Raw genomic sequence first — 24545 nt, 5'->3', positions numbered from 1 at the left:
ACCATATCAGTTACTCTGCTCCTTTCTAGGTTGATGTCCAGTTTATTGTCTGCTCTAATTTGACTGGTTTCATTCTTTAAAGAAAATAAAAATATTAAAAAAGCAATCTCATGTTTAGAAATTAATAAACTATTTGAAAGTGAGAAAAATACTTAAACTTACTATCAGTTGCTGCTTAACTTGTTCCAATTCAGTTTTCATTTTCTAGGTATAAGAAAAATCACATTCAATTGCCATTTATACTAAATACCTACAGCGTGATTTATTCAATAAATCTGAAACCTTGCAGTAGTAAAAGCCAGACAACCTCTACAGATTTCTAATCAAACATTAACTAAAACTAGACAAAAAAGGAAATAATATTTCATCATATTCAGAAAATACTTCATCATATTCAGAAATTATGGACAGTAAAAAAAGTATTTGTTCTAGTTTTATTTTATCTATTTATTTTACTTTTAAACCATGACTGATATTCTAAATTTAAAAATATTTAAGCTAGCGAACAAAATTCCAACGAAATACAGAAAGTTTTCTTTTAACTGACAAAAAATTAGTACAGAATCATTTAAAATGGAAAATGTCACATTGCTTTAAATTCTGAGAACATATAAAATGTACAAGAAATTTTATATAACATTTAGACAGCTCAAAGATTTTCCCTTCCACATGATTTTTACATGTGTAAGGCACAACTCTTAACTCTGGTCAAGAAACTATGATTTATACATAGAAACATTAGTATGGTTAAGCATGTGTATACTTTGACCTAAAAACTTGATAACTGACCACATAAAATCATTTATTTTATTAGTAATAAATTAAAACTTGTATCACCTGATTCTCTGCTCTTAGATTTGCAAATTCACTTTTCTCTAGGATTACCATGTCTTTCCTGATGGAGTCCAAATGAGACATTAGTTGTTGTACTGTTATTTCCTGGAAAACAAAATAACCTAGTGATCTGGAATGGCATTACCTCACACAGAATTGTTTTCATGTAATGTAAAAGAATCTGTTGTTATGCTACAAAATATAATCTTGCTTAGCTAACTAAACAAAACCAAACCATATGAAACCTGTATATCAAAATAAAGAGGTTCCAATCCAAGGTTGCCACATACGAGGACCCTGAACTCACCTCTTTCATGGACACACCAAATCTACACCTATTTTTTTTTTTTTTAAAGATTTTATTTATTTATTCATGATAGTCACAGAGAGAGAGAGAGAGAGAGGCAGAGACACAGGCAGAGGGAGAAGCAGGCTCCACGCAGGGAGCCCGACATGGGATTCGATCCCAGGTCTCCAGGATCGCGCCCTGGGCCAAAGGCAGGCGCTAAACCGCTGCGCCACCCAGGGATCCCTCTACACCTATTTATAAAGCATTTCCTCCTAAACAACACCGGGCTAACTGAACAGCTTCTGCACAGCAAAACATGTACCACATACAGAAAGGCAAGAGAGAGAGACAGTCACAAAGGGAACCCCCAATCCCGACAGAACTACAGTGGAAAGAGACTGTGCTGAATGACCATGAACAGATTTGTCTGCCCTGGGATACAGAAAAAATGATGAGGTTTCAAAGGGTAACTAGAATATAAAAGATCCAGCCCCAGAACCCTGCCAAACACTGTGGGAGCTGCTGCAATTCTCTGGTTCTCAGGCACTGGTCTGCATCACTGTTTATCTTCCCCCTCCACCTTGAGAGCACAGATGGGAGCAGGGTCTGGGAACCATAGCTGGCCTACCGTCTCAATGAGCACTAGGTCCCTAGCCCAAACCAACACAGTGTCCATGAAAGTGGCTCCAGTGTAACACCAGAATATCCATGGTCAGTTTTCATAACAGCTAACTCACTAACATAGGTGCAAAGCACCCTAGAGTAATCCAGGCCCCCACCACTTCACCTCCAGATAACTTGCCAGGACACCCCCAGCTCAGAGCAGGCCAGGACCTACCAAATCAGCTCACCTACACAAAGGGTCTGGGGAAGCCCTGGCTTGCACTCATTTCACCATCAGCTGTTCTCCCATGGTACCCTCTGTGTGGAAAGTCCCTAACCCACCCTGGCCCATACTCATTTAAGATGAAGCTGTTCTGCCAGGGCACTAGCTCCATGGAGGGCTCCAAGACTGCCCAGAATGAAACCTCTTCAACTTTAGCTGTCTTACCAGGCAAGTACCCTGGGATTGCCCCCAGACAAAACCCACTATAGCACCAGCTGTCTGGCCTGGGTGCAGTCTACATGGAGAGCTATCAGATTATCCCAGCCTGTACCCGCTTTGGTTCTGTATATCACACCAAAGTGGCCCTACCATGAAGTGCCCCAGGACCCAAGCCCACGACATCCGCATAGTCAGAAAGCCAGCTCAAGTCAACAGACACACATTCTCCACAAAGGACGATTAGATACAATATCATTCTACTTTTTAAAAGTAGTTGTTGCACATAATTAACAGAAACAAGGTAAAGCAAGAAGAAGGAACAAAGGAATCTGCTTCAAACAAAGCCAAAACCTCAGAAACCTAATTAGAATGGAAATAAGAAATATGCCTGACAAATAGTTCAAAATTATGGACATAAAGCCCATGAGACTAGACAGTAGAGTGAATAAACTCGATGAGAACTTGAACAAAAATACAAAATTAAAAAGAACCAATCAGATTTGAAGAACACAATAAATGAAATGAAAAATAAACTGAAGGGAATCAAGACATTAGAGGATGGAAAACAAGAGATCAGCAATATGGAAAAGAGGGTAATGGAAAGCACCCAAAGCGAACAGTAAAAAGAAAAAAAAAGAGGGGAGAGGTTAAGGGATCTCTTGGACAATATCAAGTGAAGAAACATTTGCATTATAAGCATCCCACAAGAAGAAGGGGAGGGGGCCAGATGAGTTACCTGCAGAAACTATATAGGCCGGAAGGGAACAGTATGACATTTTCAAAGTGCTTGATGTTGTAAAAACTTAGAACCTAAATATCCTACCCAGCAGGGTTATCATTCAGAATTGATGAGTTTTCCAGACAAACAAAAGTTTAAAAAGTTCATCACTGTTAGAGGTGATTTCTCTTATTTACAAGAAATAATGAAATGATTTTTTTTTTTGAGGAGAAAAGAAGAGGTCCAAATTAGAAGAAAATTATAAAATGAAAAACTTTCATGAATAAAAGCAAACATTAAGGTAGTTCAGCAAACACTTATAAAGTAAGTTTGAAGACTTAAAAGACAGAAGTAGTAGTCAATTATATCTAAAAATCAGCTAAAGGGACTCACAGATTAAAAAGATATAAAATAGGCAGCCCCGGTGGCTCAGCGGTTTAGCGCCGCCTTCAGCCTGGGGCGAGGTCCTGGAGACCCGGGATCAAGTCCCATGTCAGGCTCCCTACATGGAGCCTGCTTTTCCCTCTGCCTCTCTCTCTCTCTCGAATAAATAAAATCTTTTAAAAAAAAGATATAAAATATAACAACATACACAGAAAATGTGCAGGGGGGAAATAAAAATGAATTTCTTTAAGCATGTGTTTGAACTTAAGTGACAATATATGACTGCTAAGTTCTTAGGATGTCATATGGGAACCATATGGCAACCACAAACCTAAAATCTGTAATAGATACACACAAAAAACAAAGCTAAGCAGAATACTAAAGTGATGCATCACAAGGAATGAGAGCAAGAGACCAAGAGAGGCATGGAGAAGAACTATAAGAGTGACAAAATGGCAAAAAGAACATATATGTCAATAATTACTTTAAATGAAATGGTCTAAGTGTTCTAATCAAAAGATATAGGATGACAGACTAGATTTAAAAAAAAAGACCCGGGATCCCTGGGTGGCGCAGCGGTTTGGCGCCTGCCTTTGGCCCAGGACGCGATCCTGGAGACCCGGGATCGAATCCCACATCAGGCTCCCGGTGCATGGAGCCTGCTTCTCCCTCTGCCTGTGTCTCTGCCTCTCTCTCTCTCTCTCTGTGACTATCATAAATAAATAAAAAAAAAAATTAAAAAAAAAAAAAAAAAAAAAAAAGACCCATCACAGGGCACCTGGGTGGCTCAGTGGTTGAACATCTGCCTTCGGCTCAGGTGGCAATCCTGGGGCCTGGGATTGAGTTCCAGCATCAGGCTCCATACAGGAAGCCTCCTTCTCCCTCTGCCTATGTTTCTGCCTCTGTGTAGCTCTCATGAATAAAGTCTTTAAAAAAAAAAAAAAAAAAAGGACTCATCTATGTGCAGTTTACCAGAGTCTTATCTCAGTACTAAAGAAACATACAGACTGAAAGTGAAGGGATGGAAAAGGATACACTATGCAAACTGACATGGTGGGGGTAAGAAAAAGCAAGCCTGGGTAGCAATAATTAAGTCAATAAAAACTGACTTTAAAACAAAGACTGTAACAAGAGACAAAAAGGGGCATTAAATGATAATAAAGGGATCAATCCAACATGAGGATATAACAATTATAAATATCTGTGCACCTGACACTGCAACACTAATAATAAAGCAAATGTTAATAGATAAAGGAAGAGACTGACAGTAATACAATCCTGGGAGACTTTAATACCCCTCTTACAGCAATGGGTAGATTATACAGTATAAAAATAAGAGAACAGTGGTCTTTCAAACAACATATTAAACCAAATAGACTTAAAAGATATGTATAGAACATTCCACCTCCAAAAAATAGATTATACATTGTTTTCAAGGGAGCACATAACATTCTCTAGAACAGATCACATGTTAGGCCACAAAACAACTCTTACTAAATTTAGTAAGACTGAAATCATACCAAGTAATCTTTTCCAACCACAACAGTATAAAACTAGAAATAAAATGCAAGAATAAAAGTGGAAGAAACAAACACATGGAGGTTAACAACATGCTATGAAACAACCAATGGGTCAATGAAATCAAAGAGGAAATAAAAAAATTCATGGAGACAAATGAAAATGAAACACAATGGTTCAAAATCTTTGGGACACAGTGAAGGCAGTTATAAGGAGGAGTTGCATAGTGAAACAAGCCTACCTCAAGAAACAAGAAAAATTTCAAATAACCTAACTCTATATCTCAAGGAACGAAAAAAAGGGCAGAATAAACCCAAAGGGGTAGAAGGAAGAAACTAATAAAGATGAAAGTACAAATAAATGACACTAAAAAACCAAAAGAAAAAGAATAATAAAACCAAGCCCTGGTTCTTTGAAAAGATAACAAAAGTGATATATTTTTAGCCAGACTCATTAAGAAAAAAAAGAGGAAGGACACAAAATCAAAAACAAAAGTGGGGAAATAACAATCGACATCACAGAAATACAAAAGATTAGAACAGAATACTATAAAATTATATGCCAGCAAAGGGGACAACCTAGAATAAAGATATATATTCCTAGAAATATACAAACTTTCAAAACTGAGTAAGAAATAGAAAATCTGAACAGACTTAATTACTAGGAATGAAATCGAACTGATAATCAAAAAACTCCCAGCAAAGTCCAGGGCCAGTTAGATTCACAGGTGAATTCTAAGAGTCAATACTTGTTCTCCTCAAAATATTCCAAAAAGTAAGAGGACAGAAAACTTCCAAATCCATTCTATGTGGCCAGCATTACCCTGTTATCAAAACCAAAGACATTACAAAGAAAAGAAAACAACAATTTTCTTGTTGTTTTCTTGTTGTTTTTCTCAACAATTTCTTGTATTTCTGATAAGCGCAGATGCAGAATTCTTAAAAAATACTGACAAGCTGAATTCAACAATCCATTAAGAGTATCATTTACCATGATCATGTCTGATTTACTCCTGGGATGCAGGGATGGTTCAGTATTCACAAACCAATCAATGTGGTATATCACATTAACAAGAGGAAAGATAAAAACCATATGATCATCTTAACAGATGTAAAGAAAAGCATTTGACAAAAAAACAGCATCTGTTCATGATAAAAACTCTCAACAAAGTGGGTGCAGGGGGAACATACCTCAACATAAAAAAGCCACGTACGACAACCCCACAGCTAATGTCAGACTTAATGGTGAATAATAGAAAGCTTTTCCTCTAAGATCAGGAACAAGATGAAAAGGTCCGCTCTCACCAGTTTCATTCAATACAGTACTGGAAGTCCTAGTCCACAGTACTGGAAGTCCTAGCCTATCAGACAACAAAAAGAAATACAAGTCAGAAATTGGTGAGGAAGAAGTATAAATGTCACTATCTGCAGATTACTTGAAACTATACATACAAAATCCTAAAACTATACATAGAAAACCCTAAGCTCTAAAACTCCACCAAAAAAAAAAAAAAAAAAAACCCATTCTACAGCAAATAAGGGCAAGAATATAAAATGGAAGAAAAGATAATCTTTTCAATAAATGGTGCTAGGAAAACTAGACAACTGAGTGCAAAAGAATGAAACTGGACCACTTTCTTATCATACACAAAAATAAATTTAAAATGGATTAAAGACCTAAATAAAACCATAAAACTAGATGAAAACATGGGCAGTTATTTCTTTGTCATCAGCCTTAGCAACATACTTATGGATATGTCTCCTAAGGCAAAGGAAACAAACAATATTGGAACTACTGCAAAATAATCTTCTGCACACAAAGGAAACCATCAACAAAACAAAAAGGCAACACAGTATGAGAAAACACATGCCACAAATGATATATATAATAAGGATTTAATATCCTAAATACACAAAGAACAAAATTCAACACCAAAAAAATCCAATCAAAAATGGGCAGAAGATCAGAATAGGTATTTTTCCAAAGATATACAGATCGCCAAGAAACCCATGAAAAGATGTTCAACATCACTAATCACCAGGGAAATGCAAATCAAAACCACAATGAGATCACCTGACACCAATCAGAATGGCTAGTATCTAAAAGACAAGAAAGAACAAGTGTTGGCAAGGATATGGAGAAAAGGGAACCCTCATGCACTGCTGGTGCCAATTTAAAGTGGTGCAGCCACTGTGCAATATAGTATAGAGGTTCCTCAAAAAAATGAAAAATAGAAATACCATATGATCCAGTAATTCCACTACTGGGTATTTATCTGAAGAAACAATAAACAATAAAAACTATAAATCAGTAAGACTGTTAAAATCAAAGGCCCCAAATGGTGTCAGTTAAATTTTTCTGGGGCTTAATATCTAATCTCACAGCAGTTTCAACCTGCTCCAGAAATACAGTCTTAACTGGTCAGTAGGGAATTTTTGGATCAGTGCCAAAGAGTCTGCCACATGGGCCCACTCTATCAAAGAAAAAATGAGATTATCTGCATAAGATCCTTTGCTTTTACCCTAAGGGACAATCTTTTTTTTTTTTTTTGCTAATAACTTTCTTGCCCCACCCTCTTATAAAAACCTATTTTGTACAACTCCTCAGAGCCACACTGTATTTGCCAAATGAGATATCCAATTTATGAATCATTTAATAAGACCAAGTAGATCTTTAAAATTTACTTCGTTAAGGGATGCCCGGCTGGCTCAGGTAGTAGAACATGCGACTCCAGATCTCGGGGTCATGAGTTCAAGCCTCACACCAGGCACAGAGACTACTTAAAAAAAAAAAAAAAAAAAATTACTGGGTTGAATTTTTGTTATTTAGCCATTTGGCGGCAGTGTGGGAAACTGAAGCAAACTTTTGGCAGCATTTAAAGAGAAGAAGAAACACAGACGTGGTACCCACAAACCCTCTGAGTTCAGTCTTTCTTGCTGTTTCTGAGGGCTGTGGGTAATTTCCTCATTTCTGAGCTCTACTCTCTCTTTGGTTTTTGTTGTTTTTCAGTTGAGCTCCTGACCTAATTGGCTTTCCTTTACATGGCAGGTGAGCTTGAAATGGCAGATGGTTATGCCTGGAGCCCAGTTAAGCCGGCAGAAGGGTCTTCTAGGAGCCAAGGCTTTCAGACCACAATTCTCCATGCAGAAAACTCCAGCAAGGTTCTAAGGAATTGCTGATGATGCACACAGGGCCTTGTGGTCAGCTCACAGTACTTGCAATATGTTCAGGTGCACATTTGTCTTGTTTTACATAGATAAAGGCTACAGCTAATAGGTATCTTGGAGGCCAATAAGCCACAAAAATTGGTGGACAGTCGAGTGTTTAAAGGCTGTGTTTGCCACCTCTAAGAAAATGTCACACCAAAAAACAATACCTTGGATAATGGCTGACTTTTTCTAACATTTAACAAAGTTTCTGTAAGTAATTTAAATATAATTGTTAAGAACAAGTAAATAAAAGGTTTAAATACATAGATAATTTCCAAATAAGAGGCGGGGCAAGATGGCAGAAGAGTAGGCTCCCCAAGTCACCTGTCCCCACCAACTTACCTAGATAACTTTCAAATCATCCTGAAAACCTACGAACTCCGCCTGAGATTTAAAGAGAAAAAGCTGGAAAGCTACAGTGAGAAGAGTTAGCGCTTCTATCAAGGTAGGAAGACAGAAAAAAATAAATAATCCAAGGGGGAGGGGCCCCCGCAAGGAGCCAGGCTAAGGCCAGGCGGTGAGAGCCTCCAGGACAGGAAAGCCCAGTCCTGGAGAAGCAGGGACTTTACCAATCTTCCCGAATGGAAAGGCGCTGACAGGGAACTCGGGCAGGATCCCAGGAGGGGCAATGATGCCCTCAGGCTCCCAGGGTCACTAACAGAGGAAGTGCGCCCCGGGGGAGAGCGTGCCACACACTGTGGGCCGAGCTCCCTAAAGGGGTGGAGCACATGCCTGGCGGGGCCCCAGGAGCAGATGGGGGGCGGCATAGGCGGCAGCTCCACCCAGAGGGGGCTGCGCAGTCCCGGCAGCAGCTCAGGGGCGGCTCAGGTGGCGGCTCTGCACGGAGGCGACTGCGTGCCCCAAGAGCGCAATTCCAGCAGTGAAGGCCCCCGGAGCCCAAGGCGCCGGGGGACACAGCCCAAGATCTGGTGCTCCACTTGGGACAGGCACCGGGGGACACAGCCCAAGATCTGGTGCTCCCACTGGTTCAGGCGGAGGCCGGGAGGACACAGGGCAGCAAGGACACTCCTGTCGCTAGGCAGCCCTGAGCTGTGCAGGTCCGCGCCTCCTGCCCCAGGAGCATCCAGGCCCCTGCAAACTGGGAGCTGCCGTAGTTACTGCTGGAGCTGACTCCAGGGCTGGAGACCTGGCCGCTACCACTGTTGTTGTTCCTCCTGATATCACCTTGTGTCTGGGACTGAGCAAGGCCACCAGGGAGCAGGGGCCTCACAGGATAAACAGCTCCCACTGAGCCGTGCACCTGGCAGGGGGCGGGGCAACTCCCCAAGTGCACACACCTAAGAATCAGCCCAGCAGGCCCCTCCCCCAGAAGACCAGCTGGAAGGACGAGGGAAGAGCAAGTTCTTGACCAAGCAGCGTTGGAAAGTTCCAGGGGAAGTCTAGGGACTTACAGTATATAGAATCAGAGGATACCCCTCCTTGTTTTTTATTTGTTCCCCCCCTTTTTCCTCTTTTTCTCCTTTTTCCGTTACAACTTGTTTTTAGCCACTCTGCACTGAGCAAAATGACGAGAAGGAAAACTTACCACAAAAGAATGAATCAGAAACAGTACTCTCTTCCAGAGTTACAGAATTTGGATTACAATTCACTGTCAGAAAGCCAATTCAGAAGCACAGTTATAAAGCTACTGGTGGCTCCAGAAAAAAGCATAAAGGAGTCAAGAGACTTCATGACTGTAGAATTTAGATCTAATCAGGCCGAAATTAAAAATCAATTAAATGAGATGCAATCCAAACTGGAGGTCCTAACGACGAGGGTTAATGAGGTATAAAAATGGGTGACACAGACACAAGTTGGTGGCAAGGAAGGAAGCTGAGGAAAAAAGAGACAATGAGGAAAGGTTAAGGGAAATAAATGACAGCCTCAGAAGGAAAAATCTACGTTTAATTGGGGCTCCAGAGGGCACCGAAAGGGACAGAGGACCAGAAAGTGTATTTGAACAAATCATAGCTGAGAACTTCCCTAACATGGGAAGGGAAACAGGCATTCAGATCCAGGAGATAGAGAGATTCCCCCCCTAAAATCAATAAAAATCGTTCAACACCCCGACATTTAATAGTGAAACTTGCAAATTCCAAAGATAAAGAGAAGATCCTAAAGCAGCAAGAGACAAGAGATCCCTAACCTTTATGGGGAGAAGTATTAGGTTAACAGCAGACCTCTCCACAGAGACCTGGCAGGCCAGAAAGGGCTGGCAGGATATAGTCAGGGTCCTAAAGGAGAAGAACCTGCAGCCAAGAATACTTTATCCAGCAAGGCTCTCATTCAGAATAGAAGGAGAGATAAAGAGCTTCCAAGATAGGCAGGAACTGAAAGAATATGTGACCATCAAACCAGCTCTGCAAGAACTATTAAAGGGGACTCTGTAAAAGAAAGAAGTCGTCCAAGGAAGCAATCCACTAAAACAGGGACTGCATAGGTACTATGATGACACTAAATTCATATCTTTCAATAGTAACTCTGAATGTGAATGGGCTTAATGATCCCATCAAAAGACGCAGGATTTCAGACTGCGTAAAAAAGCAAGACTGGTCTATTTGCTGTCTCTAAGAGACTCATTTTATTATTTATTTATTTATTTATTTATTTATTTATTTATTTATTTATTTATTTATTTATGATAGACATAGAGTGAGAGAGAGAGGCAGAGACACAGGAGGAGGGAGAAGCAGGCTCCATGCTGACGTGAGACTCGATCCCGGGACTCCAGGATCGCGCCCTGGGCCAAAGATAGGTGCTAAACCGCTGAGCCACCCAGGGATCCCCTATAAAAGACTCATATTAGATGTAAGGACACCTACTGCCTGAAAATGAAAGGCTGGAGAACCATTTACCATTCAAATGGTCCTCAAAAGAAAGCAGGGGTAGCCATCCTCATATCAGATAAATTAAAGTTAATCCCAAAGACTGCAGTGAGAGATGAAGAGGGACACTATATCATACTTAAAGGATCTATCCAACAAGAGGACCTAACAATTATGAATATTTATGCCCTGAATGCGGGAGCTGCCAAGTATAGCAATCAATTAATAACCAAAGTTAAGACATACTTAGATAATAATATACTTATACTTGGAGACCTGAACACGACACTTTCTACAATTGATAGATTTTCTAAGCACAGCATCTCCAAAGAAACAAGAGCTTTAAATGATACACTGGACCAGATGGATTTCACAGATATTTACAGAACTTTCCATCCAAACGCAACTGAATACACATTCTTCTCAAGTGCACATGGAACTTTCTCCAGAAGAGACCACATACTGGGTCACAAATCAGGTCTTAACCGGTATCAAAAGATTCGAATCGTCCCCTGCTTATTTTCAGACCATAATGCTTTGAAACTAGAACTAAACCACAAGAAGTTTGGAAGGATTTCAAACACGTGGAGGTTAAAGACCATCCTGCTAAATGATGAAAGGGTCAACCAGAAAATTAGAGAAGAATTAAAAAGATTCATGGAGGGATCCCTGGGTGGCGCAGCGGTTTGGCACCTGCCTTTGGCCCAGGGCGCGATCCTGGAGACCCGGGATCGAATCCCACATCGGGCTCCCGGTGCATGGAGCCTGCTTCTCCCTCTGCCTGTGTCTCTGCCTCTCTCTCTCTCTCTCTGTGACTATCATGAATAAATAAATAAAATCTTTAAAAAAAAAAAAAAAGATTCATGGAAACTAATGAAAATGAAGATACAACAGTTCAAAATCTTTGGGATACAGCAAAAGTAGTCCTGAGGGGGAAATACATCCCAATACAAGCATCCATCCAAAAACTGGAAACTCAAATACAAAAGCTATCCTTGCACCTAAAGGAGCTGGAGAAGGAACAGCAAATAAAACCTTCACCCAGCAGAAGAAGAGAGTTAATAAAGATTCAAGCATAACTCAATGAAATAGAGACCAGAAGAACTGTGGAACAGATCAACAAAACCAGGAGCTGGTTCTTTGAAAGAATTAGTAAGATAGATGAACCATTAGCCAGCCTTATTAAAAAGAAGAGAGAAAAGACTCAAATTAATAAAATCACAAATGAGAAAGGAGAGATCACCACCAATACTAAGGAAATACAAACGATTTAAAAACATATTACGAGCAGCTATATGCCAATAAATTAGGCAATCTAGAAGAAACGGATCCATTTCTAGAAAACCACAAACTACCAAAACTGGAACAGGAAGAAAATAGAAAACCTGGACAGGCTGATAACCAGGGAGGAAATTGAAGCAGTCATCAAAAACCTCCCAAGACACAAAAGTCCAGGGCCAGATGGCTTCTCAGGGGAATTTTATCAAACGTTTAAAGAAGAAATCATACCTATTCTACTAAAGCTGTTCTGAAAGATAGAAAGGGATGGAGTACTTCCAAACTCGTTCTATGAGGCCAGCATCACCTTAATTCCAAAACCAGACAAAGACTCCACCAAAAAGGAGAATTATAGACCAATATCTCTGATGAACACAGATGCAAAAATTCTCAACAAGATACTAGCCAAGAGGATCCAACAGTACATTAAGAAGATTATTCACCATGACCAAGTGGGATTTATTCCCGGGATGCAAGGCTGGTTCAACACTCGTAAACAATCAATGTGATTGATCATATCAACAAGAGAAAAAACAAGAGCCATAGGATCCTCTCAATAGATGCAGAGAAAGCATTTGACAAAATACAGCATCCATTCCTGATCAAAACTCTGAAGAGTGTAGGGATAGAGGGAACATTCCTCAGCATCTTAAAAGCCATCTACGAAAAGCCCACAGCAAATATCATTCTCAATGGGGAAACACTGGGAGCCTTTCCCCTAAGATCAGGAACACAAAAGGGATGTCCACTCTCACCACTGCTATTCAACATAGTATTAGAAGTCCTAGCCTCGGCATTCAGGCAACCTAAAGAAATCAAAGGCATTCAAATTAGCAAAGAAGTAGTCAAACTCTCCTTCTTCACAGATGACATGATACTGTACATAGAAAACCCAAAAGCCTCCACCCCAAGATTGCTAGAACTCATACAGCAATTCGGCAGTGTGGCAGGATACAAAATCAATGCCCAGAAATCAGTGGCATTTCTATACACTAACAATGAGACTGAAGAAAGAGAAACTGAGGAGTCAATCCCATTTACAATTGCACCCAAAAGCATAAGATACCTAGGAATAAACCTAACCAAAGAGGTAAAGGATCTATACCCTAAAAACTACAGAATACTTCTGAAAGAAATTAAGGACGACTCAAAGAAATGGAAAACTATTCCATGCTCATGGATTGGAAGAATTAATATTGTGAAAATGTCAATGTTACCCAAGGCAATTTACACATTTAATGCAACCCCTATCAAAATACCATGGATTTTCTTCAGAGAGTTGGAACAAATCATCTTAAGATTTGTGTGGAATCAGAAAAGACCCCGAATAGCCAGGGGAATATCAAAAAAGACCCATAGCTGGGGGCATCACAATGCCAGATTTCAGGTTGTACTACAAAGCTGTGGTCATCAAGACAGTGTGGTACTGGCACAAAAACAGACACATAGATCAATGGAACAGAATAGAGAATCCAGAAGCGGACTGTCAACTTTATGGTCAACTAATATTCGACAAAGCAGGAAAGACTATCCACTGGAAAAAAGAGTCTCTTCAATAAATGGTGCTGGGAAAGTTGGACAGCCACATGCAGAAGAATGAAACTATATCATTCTCTTACATCATACACAAAGATAAACTCAAAATGGATGAAAGATCTAAATGTGAGACAAGAATCCATCAAAATCCTAGGGGAGAACACAGGCAACACCCTTTTTGAACTTGGCCACAGTAACTTCTTGCAAGATACATCCATGAAGGCAAGAGAAACAAAAGCAAAAAATGAATTATTGGGACTTAATTAAGATAAAAAGCTTCTGCACAGCAAAAGAAACAGTCAACAAAACTAAAAGACAACCTACAGAATGGGAGAAGATATTTGCAAATGACATATCAAATAAAGGGCTAGTATCCAAGATCTATAAAGAACTTATTAAACTCAATAGCAAAGAAACAAACCAATCATGAAATGGGCAAAAGACATGAACAGAAATTTCACCAAAGAAGACACAGACATGGGAAACAAGCACATGAGAAAAAGCTCCGCATCACTGGCCATCAGGGAAAAATACAAATCAAAACCACAGTGAGATACCACCTCACACCAGTGAGAATGGGGAAAATTAACAAGACAGGAAACAACAAATGTTGGAGAGGATGTGGAGAAAGGAGAACCCTCTTACACTGTTGGTGGGAATGTGAACTGGTGCAGCCACTCTGGAAAACTGTGTGGAGGTTCCTCAAAGAGTTAAAAATAGATCTGCCCTACGACCCAGCAATTGCACTGCTGGGGATTTACCCCAAAGATACAGAGGCAGTGAAACGCCGGAACACCTGTACCCCAATGTTTATAGCAACAATGTCCACAAAGGACAAACTGTGGAAGGAGCCTCGGTGTCCATCGACAGATGAATGGATAAAGAAGCTGTGGTCTATGTATACAATGGAATATTACTCAGCCATTAGAAACAACAAATACCCCCCATTTGCTTCAACGTGGATAGAACTGGAGGGTATTATGCTGAGTGAAATAAGTCAATCAGAGAAGGACAAACATCATATGGTCTCATTCATTTGGGGAATATAAAAATTAATGAAAGGGAATAAAGGGAAAGGAGAGAAAATGAGTGAAAATATCAGTGAGGGTGACAAAACATGAGAGACACCTAACTCTGGGAAACGAACAAGGGGTAGTGGAAAGGGAGGTGGGCCAGAGGTTGGGGTGACTGGGTGATGGGCACTGAGGGGGGCACTTGGCGGGATGAGCACTGGGTGTTATGCTAGATGTTGGCAAATTGAACTCCAATAAAACGAAAAAAAAAAAAAAAGGAATTTACATGGTATGTTGCCAATGATAAAATCCAAAGTTTCAAATAAAAATTAACCTTTTGGAAAAAAAAATTCCAAATAAGACAATACTAAATCGTTTATTACTAAATATACGACAGAATTGGAATGCAGAAAAAATAATTATAGAAGGTTTGTGAAGAAGACATTTTTTTTTTTTTTTTTTTGTGAAAAGGGAATTTTAATCTGTGGTCAAACTGTTTAAGATTAAAATAAGTATATTTAAAAAATTAGTCTTACTATGAAAAGTAAGCCAGTGCAAAATTAGAATTTAGTTTTCCATTAAAAGGACAAAGTTTTCTTGGACTTTTGGTCTGCTTTTGATAAGACTGTAAAAGTTCCTTTCTCTTCTAAATATTAAGCTTCATAATAATATGTTATTTTATTTAGGCAAGTGCTTTAAAATCTTATTTGATATTTTTGGGGTGCCTAACTGGCTTAGTCAGTTAAGCATTCCACTCCTGATTTTGGCTCAGGCCACGATCTTAGGGTTATGGAATTGAGCACCAAGTCCAGCTCTGTGCTCAGCAGAGTCTGCTTGAAGATTCTCTCCCTCTCCCTCGGCCCTTCCCTCCATGCTTGCACATGCATATTCCCTAAAATAAATAATGTTTAAAAATCGTTCTTGGTATTTTCGAAACTTTTCCAAATCAGACTCTAAATGAAGTCTTTTTGGGGATCCCTGGGTGGCTCAGCGGTTTGGCGCCTGCCTTTGGTCCAGGGCGCGATCCTGGAGTCCCGGGATCGAGTCCCGCGTCGAGCTCCCAGCATGGAGCCTGCTTCTCCCTCTGCCTGTGTCTCTGCCTCTCTCTCTCTCTATTATGAATAAATAAAATCTTTAAAAATAAATAAATGAATGAATAAATGAAGTCTTTTTGACCTGGCACATTCCAAAAGATTTGTTAAACCAATTAGGTTTGATATGCAAATTACATGGAAAGCAGTGTCAAATACTTAATACTAAGCTTTCATTATATTTGTAAAATTGTGGCACACGTGGACAAAGTCCATTCTGCTTCTGCAAAAATAGCACCTAACTGCCAGACTTTTGCCATCCTAACATCCTTATAACATGGTAACGGTGTATTCCTGAATTAAGAAAAATTAAGATGGGCAAATAATGGTTGTAAACTGATTAAACAGATGGGTGTATGGGAAGCCCAAGACAGCAGCTTGGTTCCTCCTGGCTCCCTGACAAAACCCCATTTTCCGTTTTTTGTGTACTTTCACTCACCACAGTACGTTTAAGATGACTCAAATTATCAGTAAGCATTGGTGTGAAGACTTATGTAAAACTATATAAACAGACTACCAGCAAGGTCTGACCTGTTTTGTCCATAAGCCTGGAAAAATTGCTTTTGTTTGCTCTCAGAGGCTTCAGACTGCCTTCTGCACCCTCTGAATACCAGCAGCCAGATTTCATTCACCCACCACTTAGTATGGGTTATCAGTGTCCTTGTTATTGTGTGTTTTCTGGATGGGTAAAAGCCTTTCCCTGCTGCAAGGCTGATGCCCTCACAGTAAAAAACAAAACAAAACTCTTAAAAAAAAATGTGTCTCTCACTTGGGGTGTACTTTCCACTACCTCCAATGATCAAAGCACTCATATTGTTGGGACAGATCATAGGAGCTATAGCACAAAACTTACAAGCTTCTTGGAATTTTATTAGTATACAACCTTCTGCAGATTCCTATTGTCTCATGCTGGTATGACCAGCTATAGTAAATCTCCCTCTAATGTTTTATGGTCAAGCCTGTTATCAACAGATTAGAGAAGTCTTCTGGATCCTAATTCAAAGGAATATGTCAGTTACGGTCTAGAGCCTACTGACAGGTTATCCTAGAATATCATCAGAAGACAGCCTTTGAGGCCTGTGGAAAGGAACTTTACCAAGTACTCCCAACCACTACAATGCTGCAAAATTAAAAGATGCTAGAGACCTCAAAATGTAATTTCTAAGGAGGAGAAGTAGCTGACATTTTTTCCTTTTCTTTGGTATTGGCCAGCAAAAATAATGTACCTCCTAATACAGTTGCTAAGGGGTGGTAACCTCTTTTGTTTTGGGCTAAGAAAAACATGCGTGCCCCTAACTTTTCACAAGCAAAATGACATTTCATTGGTCAACTCCTTTGAATTTACGTTATTGAGTTAAAAAGGATCTACCACTGGGGAACCTGGGTGGCTGGTTTAGTTGAGCATCTGACTTGATTTCAGCTTGGGTCATGATCTTGGGGTTGTGGGATTGGGCCTTGTGTCAGGCTCCATGCTCATTGCAGGGTGTGCTTGTTTCTTTCCCTCTGCTTGTCTCCTCCCTCATTCTCTAATAAATAAAATCTTAAAAAAAAAAAAAAAAAGGATGCCTTGTGATTCAGGATTTACCCCTTTAGGCAGATCCCTAGTCCCGGTTTATGGATAAATGTAAATGAGCCTATGATCAAGAACAACTCCTTAATTCAGAAATTATTATACAATCTGCTAAAGCAATAGAGCCCAACAAAGATCCTTAACTCTGTAGCCAAACTTGTCCTTGATAATAGAATAGCTATTGATTATCTTCTAGTTGAGTAAGGAGGTAGGTGTCTATGCTGTGGCCAACACCATCTTCAGTGCCTGGATATAACACTTCTGGGGAAGTTAAAACTCAATTACATAAGAACAAGCTACTTAGCTTAAGAAGGTGACTCATTTAAAAAAAAAAAAAAAAAAAAAAAAAAGGAAGGCGACTCATTCCACTGGTTCTTTCTTTGACCTACTTGATTTTTATTGGTTTGGGTCTAGGGACCATGGCTCTAAAGTACACTCCAAATATTGGAAATTATCCTTTTATAGTATACATAATAATTTCCCTGGGGTATTATATTCTCTCAAAAACTTTAAAATGTATGTTTGCAGTTGCTAACCACTTGGCAAATGATCTGAGACTGGAAAATGTAGGATACAAGCAAACAAAAAATAACCACCTTAAAGAATGTGAACTAGAAGACATGACCTGTGAATATCACAGAGGTTAGATAAAAATGTCATGAATTATGGATTCACAAAGAAGAGCAACAAAAACTGTGGGAACTTGAGAGCAGTGGCTGAGAGTGGTGCCAATGCCCTAAAATCTGATCACTTCTCTAAATTGAGTTCAGAGTCTGATCAACATGGAGGAATTGCTAAAGAAGCAAACAACAACAAAGAACACCCCAGGCCCCAAATGGTGTCAATTGGACTGAGTTCCCAAAATGGGACTTAATACCTAATTCAAATGCAGTTTCTACCTCTCCCAGAAATAGTGGTGAGGAATTTTTGGATCAGTGCCAATGAATGAGTCAGGCCTGTGGGCTCACTTCAACCCCTAAGAAAAGATGAGGTAATCCGTATAAGACACCTTGCTTTTCCTTTAAAGGAAAGCAGCCTCGGCCTGAAATAATCCTTTTCTTTTGCTAGTAATTTTCTTGCCCTACTCTCCTTCTATATAAAAACCTTTCATTTTATACAGCTCTTTGGAGCTCTCCCTCTACTTGTTTGATTGGATGCTGCTCAATTCATAAACTTTAATAAAGTCAATTAGATCTTTAAAATTTACTTACTTGAATTTTTATTATTTAACTAGATCTATGCCCCTATGTTTACTGCACTATTTTACAAAAGCCAAGACGTGAAAGCAAATCAAATGTCCATTGACATTTGGGATATGTGAATGGGATAAAGATGTAGTGTGTATATATACATATATACATACATATATATATATATATATGTATCTGTGTGTGTATACATATATATATATGAAATATGTAAGTGGTAAGAAAAACGGTATCTTACCATTTGTGACAACATGGATGGACATAGAGGATATTGTGCTTAGTGGAATAAGTCAGAGAAACAAAACACCATATGGGGAATCTAGAAAATTTAGAAAGGAACAAAGTAAACAGAAATAGACTCATAAATATATAGATGACTGGTTGTTACCAGAGGGCAGGGGATGGGAGGTGATGAGGAATAGAAGAAGAAAAATGTTCATCTTTGGCCCTGAAGGCTGATCTATAACCTGCAGTTTTGATAAAGATCAACTATGTGCTGGTTGATACATCCTTAAAGGTCTCATGACTGCCTGTATAACTCACTGATAGTTAATATTAAACCAAATGAATGATAAACACTAGAGAAGTCTTACAAAGGTAGTTTTAAGAGTAGAAATTCAAAGACATTTATGATCTAATACTCCCTCTCTGTCCCTTCTCCCTTAAGTACTAAGCATATAACCACCAGCTTTGTACAGTAAAAAGTGCAGCCCTTTGTGCCCACAGGTCCTGCTCCTTGGTTACTTAAATAAGTTTACTAAGTTGCACCATACAACATCTCAGGAATTTTCTCTTGGTCCTTGTGCTCAACAACCCTGGAAGGGGGAGGGGATGGGATGGGCAAAATGGATGAAGGGGAATGTGTATTAATTAGCATTGTGTGGTGACAGATGGTAGGTACTAGCTACACTTGTGGGGAGCATAGCATAGAGAAGTTGAATCACTATCATGTACACCTAATGTAACATTATATTTCAACTATACTCAAATAAAAAAATCCCATAATAATATAAAAAAGTATTTTTACTGGTACAAGAGACATCCCTGACTCTACTGCCTTCCCTAACAACCCACATCTATGTTCTGGGGAGGTGGTTCATTTTCTTTTACGCAGTTTTGCTTGGAATACTCATGAGAACTAGTTCAGAAATCATACAGAAGTAGTTTCTAGGGGATATCAGTACAACTCCTCCAAAATGTCATTATAAAGGAGCTCTAAGACATTAACTATAACGTTATTCAAATCTTTAATAAAAATGTTATTTTATTACCAAGACTACATAGAAAGAAGTTGAATATGTAATTATAGATTTCTCATGAAATCTGAACTTGAGAATAAGGAATTGTACTGTGGCCCCAACTGCCTCTTTTTATTTCCCTTTCTTCCTTTAAATATAGTCTGTAACTCAAAAAGCTTAGCAGCCCAGGTGGCTCAGCAGTTTAGTGCCTACCTTCAGCCCAGGGCATGATCCTGGAGACCTGGGACTGAGTCCCACATCGGGCTTCCTGCATGGAGCCTGCTTCTCCCTCTGCCTGTGTCTCTGCTTCTCTGTGTGTGTGTGTGTCTCTCATGAATAAATACAATCTTAAAAAAAAAAGGCCTACAGAACAGCACAGGTGTCCATCTTCAAGTACTATTTGAAAAATATAATCCACTATCAACTAGTCAAATCTATTGTGTTATCTTTTTAACTATTGTGAAGAAAATGAATATAATTCAGTTTTTACATGAAATGAGAACATAACTGAGTTCTTGGATTGAGCAGACTTGACATAAAATAGTGTTTCTGAAGTGATCAAGTACAAATTTTGTATGTCTAATGGCCCTAAGCCTCAAAGCCATCTTTCATGACATCTTTGTGCCTTAGTCTATGCTAGAGGTGGGGTCAGCAATTGGATTAGGCTCCATGATCTTAATTTCATATACTAGTAATAAAAACACCAAAATTTAACATTTTGAGTGTAGGATTAAATAGTCCTGCCAGTATAACAATTCCACAAACCAGTTTTAATTCACTGATTTTAAGTAAACTTAAAAATCTGATTTAAGAATAGATTACTTTAGGGACGCCTGGGGCTCAGAGGTTGAGCGTCTGACTTCAGCTCAGGGCGTGATCCCAGTCTAGGATCGAGTCCCACATCGGGCTCCCTGCAAGGAGCTTGCTTCTCCCTCTGCCTATATCTCTGCCTCTCTCTGTGTGTCTCTCATGAATAAATAAACAAAATATTAAACAAAAATAGATTACTTTATTAAAAATGTCAGTAGCTAAGACTTTCAGGGAATATGTCAGAGTAGGAGGACCCTAAATTCTCCTTGTCCCACGAATATAAAACACTCACATCAGTGCAAATAACCCAGAAAATGACCCAAAGATTGGCAGAACAAACTCCACAAGTAAATGTAGAGAAGAGGCCCCATAGAAGAGGGGAGAAAAGGCAGAGGTTGTAGGGAACTGAATCCCATGGGTCCCCTGCCATAGGAAGGGAGCTGCGGGCGGAGAGAGAGAGGTAAAAAAAAAACAGACTAGAAGGTCCACAACAAAACACACAGTAATTAAAATGACAAAAAGTAGTGATAAAGAAGGAATTTTAAAAACAGCAAGAGAAGACAGTTACAAGGGAAACTCCATAAGGCTATCTGTGGGTTTTACAGGAGAAACTGAAGCCAGAAGAGAGTGGCATGACTGATATTCAAAGTGCTGAAAGAAAAAAAATATGCATCTACGAATACTCTATCTAGCAAGGGTATCATTCAGAATAGGAGAGATACAGAGTTTCTTGGACAAACAAAAACTAAAGGAGTTCATGACCACTTAACTAGCCCTACAAGAATTAATAAAGGAAACTATATGGGAAAAAAAAAAAGGGAACTATATGAGTGGACCGAAAAGACTATACGTGAGAGTATGAAAAAACCAAGAAACACAAAAGCAGTAAAAATAAGTAAAAGTCAGTCAAAGGAATCACAAAATAAAAGGATGTAAAATATAACATCATGTACCTAATATGTGTGGGGGTAGGTAGTAAAAATTGGGTCCAAACTTAAGTAACCACAAACTTCATATAGACTGGTGTATGGACAAGGTGTTATATACCAACCTAATGGTAAACTCAAATCAAAAACCAGTAATAGATGTGCAGAGAATAAAGAAGAGAAAGGAATCCAAATTTATCACTAAAGAAAGCCAGCGAACTGTGAAATAGAAGGGTGAGAGAAAAACTACAAAAACAACCATGAAACAAGTAACAAAATGGCAATAAAAATATCTATCAATAATCACTTAAAAGTAAATGTAGTAGGGGGCATCTGGGTGGTAAGATCGGTTGAGTGCCTGAGTACTGGTTTTGGCTCAGGTTGTGATCTCAGGGTTGTAAGATTGAGCCCTGCATCAGGCTCCATGCTCAGTGTGAAGTATGCTTGAGTAATTTTCTCCCTCCACCCCTCCTGCTCCTGCTCTAAAATAAATAAATCTTAAAATAAATACAAAAGGGCAACCCGGGTGGCTCAGGGGTTTAGCACCGCCTTCAGCCCAGGGCGTGATCCTGGAGACCCCGGATGGAGTCCCACATCAGGCTCCCCGTATGGAGCCTGCTTCTCCCTCTGCCTGTGTCTCTGCCTCTCTCTCTGTGTCTCTCTCATGAATAAATAAATAAAATCTTAAAAATAAATAAATACATACATAAATACATAAATACATAAAATAAATAAAATAAATTTTAATAAACTGATCGCCCCAATCAAAAGACACAAGGTGACAGAGTGGATAAAAAAAACTTATTTTTTTAACTTATTTATATGCTGCCCATAAGAGACTCCTTTCAGACCTAAAAACACCTAGACTCAAAGTGAGGGGACAGAGAAACATTTACCATGCAAATGGATGTCAAAAGAAAGCTGCAGTAGTAACATTTATGTTAGACCAAATAGACTTTCAAAGATGGTAAGAGACAAAGAAGGACACTGTATCATAATAAAGGGGACAATCCAAGAAGAAGATAAAATAATCATAAATACTTACTCACCCAAATAGATAAAACAGTTAAAACAAACATGTAGGACCTAATCAATAGTAATTAAACAAAGTAGGGGACTTTAACACCCCACTCTTTACTGACTTTACTTTACTGACTTTACACCCATACTGACTTTACTAAAGGGTTTTGCTTTTTTTCTTTGAACCCTCTGTAGAGAATAAGATAAAGCTGTGTTTAGGAGGTTGAGTGGGTAGTTGGAGATGCAGTATAAAAAAGATCATCAGGGCAGCCCCGGTGGCGCAGCGGTTTAGCGCCGCCTACAGCCCAGGGTGTGATCCTGGAGACCCAGGATCGAGTCCCATGTCGGGCTCCCTGCATTGAGCCCGCTTCTCCCTCTGCCTGTGTCTCTGCCTGTCTCTCTCTCTCTCTCTCTGAATGAATAAATAAATAAATCTTTAAAAAAAAAAATCATCTGATGAAACTGCCAGAACTGGTAATAATGAAAATATTACCTGTTGAGCTCGAGTGACCATCTCCTTGTAGATACTATCCAGGCTGACATTTGATAACGTGGTTAATGCTGATACAATTGTTTCTGCTTGTGCTTTGTCAAATCCTGTATATAGAAGATATGTATTTATGCTTTTTTAAAAATGCATATCCACAGCAACATAAACAGCTAGAATAACTTTCCTCATCAAAATGGCAATGCATCTTTATATTTAAAATTTCACTTTTTCAGTCAAGAAACTTTATTATTGCCTAAAATTTGCCCATTTTCCTATAAGATTACTGAATTTTTTAATTCTATGAACTCTTCGTATATTAAAGCAATAGATTGTCATGTATGTTCCCAATATTTTTAACTTTATGAATGATACCCTTTGATATACAAATTGAAGTATTTCATTAGTCACTTCTGTCAGTCTCCTCTGCTTTTGAGTTTTATGTTTTGCTTCCTCATTCTAAAAGTCTTAAAATAGTCTGTAGTCTAGTGTTTTTAGTAGCTTTTCGTTTTTTTTTTTTTTTTTTTTACATTTGACTTTTAATCAATCTGGAACTTATTTTTCAGTACGGGTATCTTATCTATTTTTTCAAATGGCTAGTCATGTATCCTAGCAATTTGTTAAACAGCCCTTCCTTTCCCTAACCTATAGTGCCTTCTTTATTGTTTGCTAAAACTATCTGTATCTATCTATCTGAATGCCATTCTATTCATCAACTTTTCTATTCCTGTACTATCACATAATTTAAATTACTGTTTTGATATCTGGTAATCTTTTGTGTTCTTTTTCTTTTTTGCTATTCTTAAACAGTCCTTGAACTTCCATGTGAACTTTAGTATCAGCCTAGAAACTAGTTTTTCTTTTCTACATGATTGAAATCATACATGTAATTTTATATAAAGTTTTTTTTTTCACTTAATCTTGAGTATTTCTACATTAGTAAGTATTCTTCAAGCAACACCAAATTTATGACTGTAGAATATTCCCCTGTATGGATGGCGCTTGTATTTAAAGGGACTCTTAATTGTTCATAATAATATTATCTTCACTAGGTAATTTACTATGACTGTTGTTAATATTCCTCTTTCAAGAGGTATTTGTTTCTCACCATGAGTTTCCAAATCCTGAACCAGTGCATGGGTATCAAAAGTTAATTTCCTTTGTTCTAAAGGAGTTATGTCCACTCGCCTCATATCATATCCTTCCTTGGTTGTGGTGGTGACGAAGTCTAAAAAAGGAAAACAGATTTTTTCCTTTTAGTAACCAACACAAGTATTACCCTTTACCTTCTAAAGCATTTCTTCTATTTACCATACAGTTCCAGCTCTTAGCAATTCTGTAATTTCAAGGAAGAAAACAGATTCCTCTGAGCAGCCCACCATTTTATCTGAAAAGTTCTAACATTATTCTGTACATGGCAAACATTCAGTAAATGTTCTCTTTTAGTATTCAGATATGCTAAGAGTCAGTAAAAGTTGTAATATACATCAAAAGTTTTGGGTATCACTGCCAGATCTCTCATTACTAGAAAAGTAGAAACCACTCA

General features: G+C 38.8%; 1 protein-coding gene across 5 annotated transcripts in view; it reads right to left on the bottom strand.

Moving 5' to 3' along the window:
• The window catches only part of CCDC90B (coiled-coil domain containing 90B), a 52531-nt gene that overhangs the window by 20829 nt on the left and 7157 nt on the right, over nucleotides 1-24545 (bottom strand). For 2 of the 5 annotated variants that reach the window (XM_025419487.3, XM_025419489.3), the window contains exons 2-6: nucleotides 24108-24227; nucleotides 23006-23109; nucleotides 838-939; nucleotides 163-204; nucleotides 3-74 (exon numbers count right to left, since the gene is read on the bottom strand). In XM_025419487.3, the coding sequence (XP_025275272.1) occupies nucleotides 3-74; nucleotides 163-204; nucleotides 838-939; nucleotides 23006-23109; nucleotides 24108-24227 (440 nt within the window). Of the gene's footprint in view, nucleotides 1-2; nucleotides 75-162; nucleotides 205-837; nucleotides 940-5978; nucleotides 6149-23005; nucleotides 23110-24107; nucleotides 24228-24545 lie in introns of those variants that run through there. The other 3 variants (XM_035704219.2, XM_049098830.1, XM_025419488.3) reach the window with 3 other exon arrangements.

The sequence above is a fragment of the Canis lupus genome, chromosome 21 (assembly GCF_003254725.2).
Source record: "Canis lupus dingo isolate Sandy chromosome 21, ASM325472v2, whole genome shotgun sequence".
Taxonomy (NCBI): Eukaryota; Metazoa; Chordata; class Mammalia; order Carnivora; family Canidae; genus Canis; species Canis lupus.
Note: the sequence above shows the minus strand (reverse complement) of the source record. Positions and strands in the feature narration are given on the sequence as shown.